This window comes from Trichosurus vulpecula, chromosome 5, assembly GCF_011100635.1.
Source record: "Trichosurus vulpecula isolate mTriVul1 chromosome 5, mTriVul1.pri, whole genome shotgun sequence".
Lineage (NCBI taxonomy): Eukaryota > Metazoa > Chordata > Mammalia > Diprotodontia > Phalangeridae > Trichosurus > Trichosurus vulpecula.
Window position 1 is genome coordinate 239,296,539 of NC_050577.1, and position 12,003 is coordinate 239,308,541.

Genomic DNA, 12,003 nt, shown 5'->3' on the forward strand with positions numbered 1-12,003 from the left:
TCTACCTTCCTGTCTGTTATCTGCAGAACGACCTAGCTACATTAAAAGCAACAGCAACAACCACACGTCCTACCACAACATTGTGAATGTGATGAATTTTCCAACCAGAATAATCCTCAAAGACTAATTTTACAGGGGTTGCTATCTGGATTAGTGGAAGTAGCACAAAAGAGATCCTTGATGTATGAAGAATCATACAGAAACAGGCACAAATTTACTACCTACTATGTGCCAGGCACCGTGCTAAAACACCTTTCAAATATTATCTCATTTGAACCTTATAATATCACCATGAGATAGGTGACATTATTATCCCCATTTGGAGGTAAACAGAAGGTAAGTCATTTGCTCAGGGTCATAAAGCTAGTGTCTGAAACTGGATTTAAACTCAGATCTTCCTCCCTCCAGGCTCAGTGCTCTAGCCACTCCCACCTGGCCGGCTGGCTGCCTTTACATCTATAGGATCATGGATTTAGAGCTGAAGAAAAACTTAGAGATCATACAGCCCCAACTAATCCTATACAGGAGGGAGCTGAGTCCTAGAGGGAGGAGAGTACTTTTTCAAGGTAGAAGTGATGGGTACTGGATGTGGACTCTAGACCCATGATTTTAAGTTCAATGCTTTTTCCACCTTACCAATGGAGAAAATAAACTCAATGGCCTCATTAGATTAGGGAAGACCTAGATTCATTGCATGCCTGTGCACCATGAACAAGTTACTGAGTCTCTGTGACTATAAGTTATAGATGAGTGGCTGATCTGCATTACTGGAGGCCATTTTCACACTAGGAATTCCCTATATAGTTGAAATTATGTGTCTGAACCTAACCTTCCCTGAGCCTCCATCCCAGAAAAAAGAACCAAAACAATACATAAAAGAAAAGAAAAGCATTCCTTTGTTCTTGCTAAAACCTGTAGTAGAGGAAAAGAGATATAGTTTGGCATCCATTTGCCAACAACGCTGATTCTCTGATCTATGGGAAATCTGCTAAAAGAGAACGTGTTAAAAAGGGGGCAAAAGTAATTTTGGCATAGTGTTTTCTGAATGACTTTTTTTGTTGCTGTTGCTCTTAAGACTTGGTTTTTCTTTTCTTTTTTTTTTTTATCTCTGGAGGTCAAAGTAAAGCAGTTGCTCGTCAGCCTTGAAACTTTGATCAGCCCACTCTTCCAACTTGGACCAGTTGGCCCATAATGACCTTCTGCTTCCATGGACTCTTCATATTGGTATCAGTTAGACTTAGTCTGGCTATCTGATCATCATTAGCCCAAATGAAGGCCAGAGCTAATGAGCTCAAGGGACACACCCATTTAGCCTCCCCCAGTAGCAGGGATTACAGACAGGTGCTACCACACCCAGCAACCACTGGAATTTAAAGACAACCAAGATAGATGTTTCCCAAAACTGACAACTGTAGGCAGTGGGTTGTCCCATTTAGTATGAGAGCTGTGGGATACTGGATAAGTTCGTTCTGGTCCTTTGAACACGCAGTGAGTGTCTCATTATGACTTGATAAATGCAGAAATCCATCTTTGAAACAACTTGATCACTTGGAAATGGGAAAAGATCTATCTTACCATATTTTTTTACCTCAATGTGTGTGCCTGGAAAAATCATTTAATCTCTGTTTGTCTCAGTTTCATCATTCGTAAAGTGGACATAATAATAGCACCTACCTCCTAGGGTTGTTGTGAGGATCAAATGAGATGATAATTATTAAATTATATAATAAATAAACAGAGCCTGGCATATAGTAAATGCTAAGTAAATATCATCATCATCATCATCATCCATTATTAATTGCAGACATATGTACCTATTATTAATATACGCATATTATAAATATTCATATGTACAAATGGATATATTATTATGTATGTATGAGGGTATAGTCATATATGTATGTGTATATACACCTTTTTTCAGTATGTTTTCTAAATCCATCAAATAAAATATGTAACATTACAAAGAAAACAATTACAGTAAAATTGTTGCACACATACATATGTATATATATAGCTATTTCATTTATGAACAATTATTTATGATATTTAGATATATTTCAGTTATATTGTTATGTTACTATATGTTTAACTGTTTTTTCCACATAATATAATAATTTCCACATAACAAAATCAATATAGTTAATAAAATAAAAATATAATATAAATTAATATAATAATATACATTTCAATATACGTGTATATATACACATAGACCCCTTTCTCAGAATGTTTTCCAAATCTGTCAAAATATATAACATCAAAAAGAAAATCATTATATTAAAACAGCTACACATAAGTACATATATGTAACTATATTTCAATTATGGAGACATATATATGACTGTATTTCAATATATAAATTATATTATATATTTATATTATATCTATAACTGTGTTTCAATATAACTATTTTTTATATAATGTAGGGGGTCCATGACCAAAAAAATCCCATTAAGATCCACTGTACTCTACAAGCTTTCAAGGCGCAATAACACTTTATCTAAAGGGCAGGTGAAATTCCTTGGAGAAAGAAGGAGAAAGGAACTAAATAAAATAATGTACATTAGAGTTAGAAGGATTTCGTTTTAAATCAGTACTTGTCTCTTAGGAAGTATCATTTTAAATCCAAAATCATTTCCAAAAACTATTCTCAATAAACAGATTTAAAAACAAACAAAACTGTCACCCTTCCAGGTCTCTGATCTTTCAGAATAATTTCTTCTAATAAGGGAATTCAAATAACACAACAGAAGCATACTTGAACATCAATTACCATTTCTGATACTTAAGGGCCATGAAACAGAAGGAGGATAAAAGTGGCCGATTTGGGAAGATAAAGGTAGAGCCCAGACCATCATTCTGGTGTCCCAGAAACTGTCCCAAAGTCTATTCACTTTGATACATTTCAGTTTTAAATGTACACACCTCAAATCAAGTGAAAGAACCCATTTCAGAAGCTATTAATAGAACCTGCTGGGGGAGGGGAAATGTTAATTCCAATTCATTTAGTTTATCATCAGCCTACTTTTAATTTAACTGTAAGCAAAACTTCATGAAATTCATGTTATTTTTGCCATCTCCATTGTGACTTTGGAGTGCTAATTAATACTCACTGTAGAGTAGAGAGAGGATGTGCTTGAAACCAGTGATAATGAAGACCCATGGACTGGGGAGAGAGGAAAAAGTAAAAGAGAAAAGATCAGTTAGAAAATATAACCTTGACACAGAGGGCAAACTCCCCCAGGGAATGGGAAGTGGGTATGATAATCAACAGACATGAAGCCAAGATAGCTTTACAAAAATCTGACTTCCAGTTATCTGATAAATTATTTTCTCTGCATTTTCTTCCAGCCCAAATGCTCAAAGTCAACACAAAGGTACTATACTCAAGCCCAACAAAATGTAAAAAGCACAGAGTATTTTGTTATAAAACAACCCAGTAATCACACACGCTATCCCATATGGAAGGACCCTCTCAAAGACTGATTTATACTCAGAGAGAAGCTACAATGAAACCTCACTGATTAAATATTCACAAGCTTACATTAAACTAAATAAGCAAATAGTAGAAAGCTTCAAGACTCATTCCTTCATCACTCACACTCTCCCCTGCACACCACCCACTAAGGGCCTGAAGGCACTAAATGGCGTCTGATTAGGATTTAAACATTAATGGTTTCTCCCTGGGCTTTTCTTCCAATAGCTTTGTTGAAACAGGCTTATTTATTCTGTGTGGGACCTTATCATGACATATGAACAGGTGATCATACTCATTTAGATGCAGAAGCATTTCTATGAATTCCAAACTGAAGATCCTTTGAAAATAAATGTAGTAGAGGAAACCATTGTTTTCTTTTTCATGTAGCATCTATCTCTCCTGAGTATCTTTATTAATGACAATATTGGACCACAAATAATTCATTTTATGCTTTTGTATTTAAAACCAGAACCAGGATCCCAGGTAACACTGTGCTGAACGGTCAATGCAGAAAAATCCTGCCTGCTTGATATTGTAGATGTCATTAACTGGTTTCACAAAAGATAGCAGTAGCTTACAATTATATAGGCCTTTCTAGTTTAGTTGCTACCTATAAATTTTTATTTGATTTTTACAAGGACTCTATGAGATAGGCGGTACATGTGGCATCATCTCCATTATACAGATAAAGAAACTGAGGCTTGTAACTTGCCCAGTTCATCTAGAATCCCATGAATTATAGAGCCAGGACTAGAACACCCATGTGACTCACTTTTCTTAACTGTAAAATCAGTAGGCTGGACTCAACGATGTTCCAGGTCCCTTCCTTCTCTAAGGACTGTGATTGATCCTCATAAGCTGTCTTTGTGATGACTGACTCTGGCCTCGGGGTACTCTAGTACTCACCAAATAATGCAAATTCTCAAAATACCACATCCTTACTACTTCTAACAACTATCCAGTAAGAGTGACAGCTATTGTAGTAGAAAGAATTAGAATTCAGGGGACTTGAATTCTAGTCCCCTCCATGTGGCCAGCTAGCTATGGAATCTTCTGGAAGTTACTTAACCATTATATGCCTTGATATCCTTATTTTTTACACAAGGTAGCTGGACATGAGTAAGTCTACGTTCCTTCCAGCTTTAAAATTCTGTCATTCTAAAATTCAAATGTCAGAATGGGAATAGTTCTACAATGAGATGCATAAACATTGAAAGGTTATCATATATAAAAGGGACTTAGTCCCTTTCCTTATTCCATATTGTTTTTTTCTTGTTGTTCAGTCATGTCTAACTCTTTGTAACCCCATGGACCATATTTATCCATAGGTTTTGTTGGCAAAGATACTGGAACAGTTTGCCATTTCCTTCTCTGGTGGATTAAGGTAAACAGAGGTTAAGTGACTTCCCCAGGGTCACACAGTAAGTGTCTGAGACTGGATTTGAACTCAGGACTTCCTGACCTCAGGCCCAGTACTTTGACACCTAGCTGTCTCCTAGATTCCAGATTGTTAACCTTTTCCAGTATGTGAAGGCATACTCTCTAAGTTCTTGTTGTTGTTAATTTTTTTAATTACTTGTTTGTGAGTGAGCCTTCTAAAGAAAAGCTAGAGTCATTCATTCTGGAATATAGAATAGTAACCAGTAAACTAATTACTTTTCTAATGTCATTTAAAATTATATATATAAACATAAAGAGCAGCAGAATCATTCTGGAATTTGCCTCCAGTTTGATTTCTGAACTAGGGCTTCTCTATACAAGAGCAATAGAGAGAGAGATGGACAAATACTGTTTATTGAGAGAGCAGAGTCAGACCCTACAGTTCATTGATTAAAAGCAAAAAAGACAATTACATAGTTTCCTTTATGTTCATCTACAATGGAATAAGATTGTCTGTTAGTTTGATTATACTGGTAAATTCTTATTGACTTGAAATAAATAATTCAATTTCTAAATTTAACAAACTTAAAATCAGGGAATGCTATTGGTACTGGGAGAATAGGGCTGATTTATGCTTATGTTTTCATTTAAATTTCACCTGAAATAGGTCTTTTCCCCACCTTCAAGCCTTTGGAGCATGAGCAGGTATTGTCTGCCTTCTCTAGGCAACCAGGTGGATCTCTGGGAACAAACTCTATGGGCCTTGTTACACGCCACGGGAGTCCTAGTCCAAGGCCACATTGAGATGACTCTGGGCTTTCATGAGTCAGAAGATAATCGGTTATCATAGGTATTTGTAATCTTTATAAATGGGTTGCATGATGGGTTGAAGAACTGGGAATATTTGACATCAAAGAAAAAAAAACCTACTTGACACATGATCAATATTTTCAATTGCCTGAAGATTCAAGTTAATTCCCATTTCCATATTGTATTTTATTTAAGTTTTTCCTACTCATCTTTAAAAGGCTAATGCTGTGTCTTTATTGGTCTTTAAAAACAAACAAACAATAACAAAAAAAGAAATAAGCATGGGCAAAAAATGTTCAATGTTATCTATAAAACATCTCCCAAGTTATTATTGGTGAATTCTATGTTCAGTATGATGAAATTTACAAAAATATAAACTTGACTTTGATTTAAGCTTTGATGTTTTCTTTAAACTGGGCCATTATAATTTACCTAGAATTTACAAATGAAAAGCCACTTATGTGTATTTGGGTAAAGCCAAATGTATTGGTTTTTGTCCAAAGACCATTACAGAACTTATCGTGCAAAGAGAACATGTAATGTGATCTTTGAAATAAATTTTAAAAAGATCAAAACAGAGTGAGTGGATTTCTGAGTTTAAAAATGGATAACATCTCAGAGTCCATTTCATAGTAGGATTTTGTATCAGAAATCAAAAATATCACTGTGCCATTTTAGCTGTACTATTTAACATTAACTTGAGCTGGTTTTTGAGACTGTAAAGGGGCCTATCATTACAAAAACTTTCACTAGATGTTTACATTGGCTGGTGAAAGATAGCAACTACCTTATTTTTCTAGTACCATTCTCTAGTAAGCTGTTATGGCAATTAAAGTGGGACGTTTTTTGTTTTCTCTTTCAGAATGCTACGGTAATCAAGTACCTTTGATGAGTCTTGCCTTTCAAATGTGATGGCAAGCAAAGTGGGACTTTTTGCTGTTTTTTGTTTAAGTGCTTCTCAGCACTGAGGTAATCAAGTGCCTTTGATGAGTCTTGCCTTTGTTTGTTTTTTTTTTTTTGATTGAATCAAGAGTCTTTGACCTGCTTAAAAAAAAACAAGACAGCCTCGTTCACATAGGTTTGAGTCCCGTGGTTGTAACACCCTCTGACCCTGAGAAGGGTACATAAGATCTGAGGTTGGCATTTTGTTTTGTAGCTCTCACTTGCTGGAAGAGTGTCATGTGATGTAACCAGATAAGACTCTGGGTAGCCACTGGAGCCCCCCCTATCCCCCTTTGAAAAACCAGATGTTGGTGCCTCTCTCCCTGATAACTATGTATGTGATGTCTTGATTAGATAAAGCCTGTCTGTTGATCTATTTGTAATTTCTGTTTGTGTTTTCTCTGAAGTCCAGGGTGCTGACTTTTTTTTCGCTGAACTAAGTAAATGATATATGGATGTTTAATTAAAGTGAGATTGTAAACCCCTTATAGTTGCTTTCCTTAGAAAAGCAGATCAAAGGACCTGTGCTAGCAGCTCTCCTGTGTGCTCTTGTTGTTGGTCTTTCACCCCTAAAACGGCTGCTAGCAACATTGTTGTTACATAAACCCTATTGAAATTGGCCAAAAATATAAAAAAATTCTTTGCTGGTTTTCTCTCCTTCTCCCTGTCTTTCTCTGTCTCTCTCTTTGTGTCTCTCTCTATACATAAACATAATGTGTGTGTGTGTGTGTGTGTGTGTGTGTGTGTGTGTGTGTGTGTATCTGTATCAGGCTAATGTGCTAGATTTGGAGTTTGGAAGATCTTAGTTCAAATCCTGCTTCTGACATTAGCTTTGTGACCTTGGGCACATCACTTTACCTCTCAGCCTCAGTTTCTTTATCTGTAAAGTAAGGATAATGGGAGCACCTGACTCCCAGGGCTTTTGTGAAGAATGAGATATCATGTTAAGGGCTCTGGAAAGCTTTAAGTGCTATAGAACCACTAGCTATTAGTAAATATTGTATGCTTGTTTATACATAGGAATAGAGGGAATTAGGAGCTGGCCCTATATTTTAATTAACATAGAAAACTCCCATTAAGCTTCCCCCATCCCGTTTATCCTTTACCAATATGCACAGAATTACCACTTACAATCTTGAGGCACTTAAAAGTTAAGTGATTTGCCAAGGGTTACATAGTCAGTATGTTCTTCACACGTACCCCACAACAGGCACTTAATAAAAATTGATTGATTGATTTTTCAGAACACAGATCTTCCTTTCTCTGATCTATCTACCAGACCACATTGCTTCTCCATATAGGACAATATAAATGATGTTCAAATTCCTTTTCCTTCAGGGATCCATAAATGCCAATACTCATTTAAGCATTCAATAGGCCTACATTCATTCAACATCTGCTTTGTCCAAGGTCCATAGGTACTCTTGGCATCCTTATAAGTTAAATATTACCATTATCCCCATTTTGGAAGAAAGAAAATCCATATTATTTTTTTTCCTTTATTCCCACTCCCCCTCCCCCAGAGGCTTACCTTCTTCCATGCTGTCTCTGAATGAGCCTGAATGACTAATGGCCCGAGGTCTTTCTTCTAAAGACGTGGCACTCCCACACAGCTGAGAGTCATCATATAGATCAAAAGAAGAATCTTGAGCGGGAATACTGTTGGATCGCATCATGCTTGGCCCAGGAAGATTAAACTGGGATAGGTTGGTGGGACTCACTGTAAATCAAAGTATACATTCAATTCTCCATTTCCTTATACATTCAAAGGTGGAAGTTTTCCTTAGAACCAGAGAAGAGACTTTTGACAGATTACATAAACAAAGTCCCTCATGGGTGCAAGTATTTACTCTGAAATATTCTATGGTAACCATGTTATGTAGCTATAGGTAGGGATAGGGCTTTGGCATTTGATTTTATTAGGTGGGGAATTCCAGAGTGAGGAAACTCCCTCTACAAATGTAGCTTTTCTGTAGCCAAGTCTTAGAGACCTAAGCCAAGCACCAAGAAGATAAGTGACTTACCGAGGGTCACATAGCTACTGTGTTATGGATGGGACTTGAGAGAAGCTGGGGTTCCTGGCTCTGCGGCTAGCTTTCTATGTAATACTACATCACACATATCATACGGAGTTATTTTAAAGCCTCGGTTTTCCTCCAAGTTAGAAAAAGCATAGCTTTGTGAAAAGCCATCTATCCATTTCTAAATTGATATTAAACAAACCAACACACAACAAAGAGTGTCATCATCTCTGGTGGTCTTCATAAATACCTAGTTACACATAAGAAATTAACAAGGGGCAGTTAGGTGGCACAGTGAGTAGAGCACTAGCCCTGGAGTCAAGAGGACCTGAGTTCAAATCCATCCTCAGATACTTGACACACTTAGTAGCTGAGTGACCTCGGGCAAGTCACTTAACCCCAACTGCTTGCCCTTCCCCACTCCAAAAAAAAAAAAGAAATTAATAAAAAGATATCTGCTCCCAAATCTTTATCAACTGGACTGTGGTAATGCATTTATCTAAATGGCAGGTGGAAAGTGGGAGGAGACACTAAAATGAAATTTCCAAAGGAGAATATTAGAGATGGACAAGTCAAGATTTAAGATCTGTATTAGGCCTACATTTTCAGTGAACAAATGCTTGATTCAGACTTCTGTCACCACCATATCTTACCCCAGGTGGCCTACGTGGGGACCAAGTTAAATGAATGTTTTTTGTTTTGTTTTTAAATGAAAGTGAATTTAATAGTGGGTAGCTGTTCTATCTAGCTAAAATTTAATCAACTCGGACAATCCCTAGATGACTTTAATTTTTTTTATTATTTCTGCCTTCATCATATATGGTCCTATAATGCCAATAACACCTCCAGTTTACAAACTGTAGTAAAAAAAAGTGTTTTCAAAGTAATTGTTTAGAATCAAGAGCACATTTTCACAAAAAGCAAAGCAGTAAATGGTGACTAAGTGCCCGATCCAGGTTAAAAAAGCTTGTTCTCTCTATAATGTAGTTAAAATGCTGTAAATCTGCAATGAAAAATGGTTGAAAAATAATAAGGTTAACTGCTCTAGCCATTCCACAAAACTGAAAGAAAAATCCAGTAAATTTGGGAAGGAAATAGTCTATTTTGTTTCTTTCTGTGTTTCAGTTTGTTTTGTTTTTTAAACTTAAATGCTGCTGCATTAGGAAAACTAAGCTTACATTAAGGAGATAGGTTGATGGAAACTTGTGGGGTTGCTGATGGAAATTTCTGGTTACTTCATAGATTCACAGTCTTAGAGCTGGTAGGAATCTTAGAAGTCACCCATTACAGCCTTTCCTGGAAGCCAAAGATGTTACATGATTTTTTTCTCAAGGTAACTGATAATAAGTAGGATTGAAACCAAGGACCTCTGACTTCAGGTGGTAACTCTTTTCATAGCAATCCAGAATCTGCAAGACTACCAGAAGTTAAGGAAATCTATACTTCCTTACACCTAATTTTGCCTCCATGGCTTAATGTCAGGTACATAGGAACTGTTTAATAAATGCTTGCTTATCTGCTTTGTTCCTTTTTCTTCCTTCCTTCCTTCCTCCCTTCCTTCCTTCCTCCCACCCTTCTTCCCTCCCTCTTTCCTGCTTTCCTTCCTTCCTTTCTTCTAACTGGTGATTTCCCTTTTCCTTCTTTGGGATATACTAACAAATAACACTACTTTTATTCATATTAGATACTATAGGAGTGCTTACTTTTCTTGTTGTTGAGAAATTAAAGGTACAGGAAAAGAGAATAGTCTTAGGCTAATTAGAAAGGAGATGCCTCATGGCATAGTGGATAGAAAGCTGGCTTCATATTGAAGAAGGTCCAGTGCCAGCCTCTGACACATACTGGGTTAGTGGTTCTGGACAAGACACCTAATTTCTCAGTGTCTCAGGCAATATTTTATCAAGGGTTATTGATCTTTTTTTGTGATTTAAATATCTTTGGCAGATTTGTAAAGCCTAGGTATCCCTTCTCAGAATAATATTATTAAATGCATAAAATGAAATATATAAAACTACAAAGAAATTAATTTTATTGAAAGTTAATTATCAAGATATTAAAAAGAAAAGTTCATAGAACCCAAGTTTAGAATGCTTGTTAAGATTATAAGTTTCAGGGCAGGTGCTGATGGCATAATTAGAGAGGGTTTCTACACTGGGATTTTCCATAACTCATTGAAATTGTAAGTCTAGCCTGTGGTTAGGAGAGAAAGGAGAAATAAAATGGATTCCAGATGTGTGTAGACTGATGATACAGCAGGAAAAGAAAAGGAGAAATCAACATTTGTAATGTTTCATCAAAGGTGACACTTCCCAGGAATAGCCACCAGGGGGAGACATCAGCCTAGAACAGTATGCTTAATGCCCAGAAGGATGTGTGTGGGTACGGGGGTACGTGGGGGGTGGGGGTCGAGGGGAAGAGATACAGTTTGCGGTTTATTATTATTATTTTTCAACAAGATTTTCACAAACTGTGGGGTCATGAGTTTGGAGGTAGAGGACCCTGCATTTGAAAAATAAGTTCTAGGCCTAAATTACGGGAAAAAATAGATTTCCCAGTAAAAATGCCCAAAGCAACACATTTGCCAATAAATTTGCAAATGGGGCTTGTTAGCAGATGGTATTAATGCTAAGGGTGGAATATTCCATTGACCATTTAGCTAGGTCAAATCCCTATGAATTCAATTCCAGGGGGACTGCAGGGGAATGTACAGGCATGCGTTTAATATACTGAACAAATTAAATTAGTACCCATTGGAATTTCCATTATTTGCATGGCAGATTATTCGAATGAACTGGAGTAGGTTAAAAAGACCACGGTTCATACTGATCATCTTTTTTAAATTAAAGAAAAAGTTTCCATTTTACTCAAGAACTACCAATTTCAGGAGGATTTGGTCAAATTCTAGCTGGTATGGAAAAGTGGTGTTATTCAGTCATGACCAAGTGTTCGTGATTTTCTTGCCATTTCCTTTTCTAGTTCATTTTACAGATGAGGAAACTGAGGCAAATGAGGTTGCTCAAAGAAAACTGAGGTTGACTCTAATTGTGATTACACAAACAAATTTAAGAAAAACATGAGTCTCTACTAGAGGCAAATTACGGTGCCATATACTATGTAATGTGCGTTAGGCCTTTAGGCAGCTAGTAGGTACCTCACTAGATAGAGTACTCTGGCTGGAATCACGAAGACCTGAGTTCAATTGTGACCTTAGAGACTTACCAGCTATGTGACCCTGGGCAAGTCCCTTAACCTTTCTTGGCCTAAATACCCTGACCTCTAAAATGGGGATAATAATAATAACACCTACTTCCCAGGATTGTTGTGAGGACCAGATGAGATATTTATGAAGTGCTTTACAAACTTTAAAGC

The 12,003-nt window shown here is 36.7% G+C and overlaps 1 protein-coding gene across 1 annotated transcript in view; it reads right to left on the bottom strand.

Annotated features, from left to right (window-relative positions):
* The window catches only part of NAV3 (neuron navigator 3), a 341,502-nt gene that overhangs the window by 93,580 nt on the left and 235,919 nt on the right, over positions 1-12,003 (bottom strand). Inside the window, exons 18-19 of the mRNA XM_036760724.1 lie at positions 8,145-8,333; positions 3,117-3,169 (exon numbers count right to left, since the gene is read on the bottom strand). Coding sequence (XP_036616619.1) covers positions 3,117-3,169; positions 8,145-8,333 — 242 coding nt within the window. The remainder of the gene's footprint in view (positions 1-3,116; positions 3,170-8,144; positions 8,334-12,003) is intronic.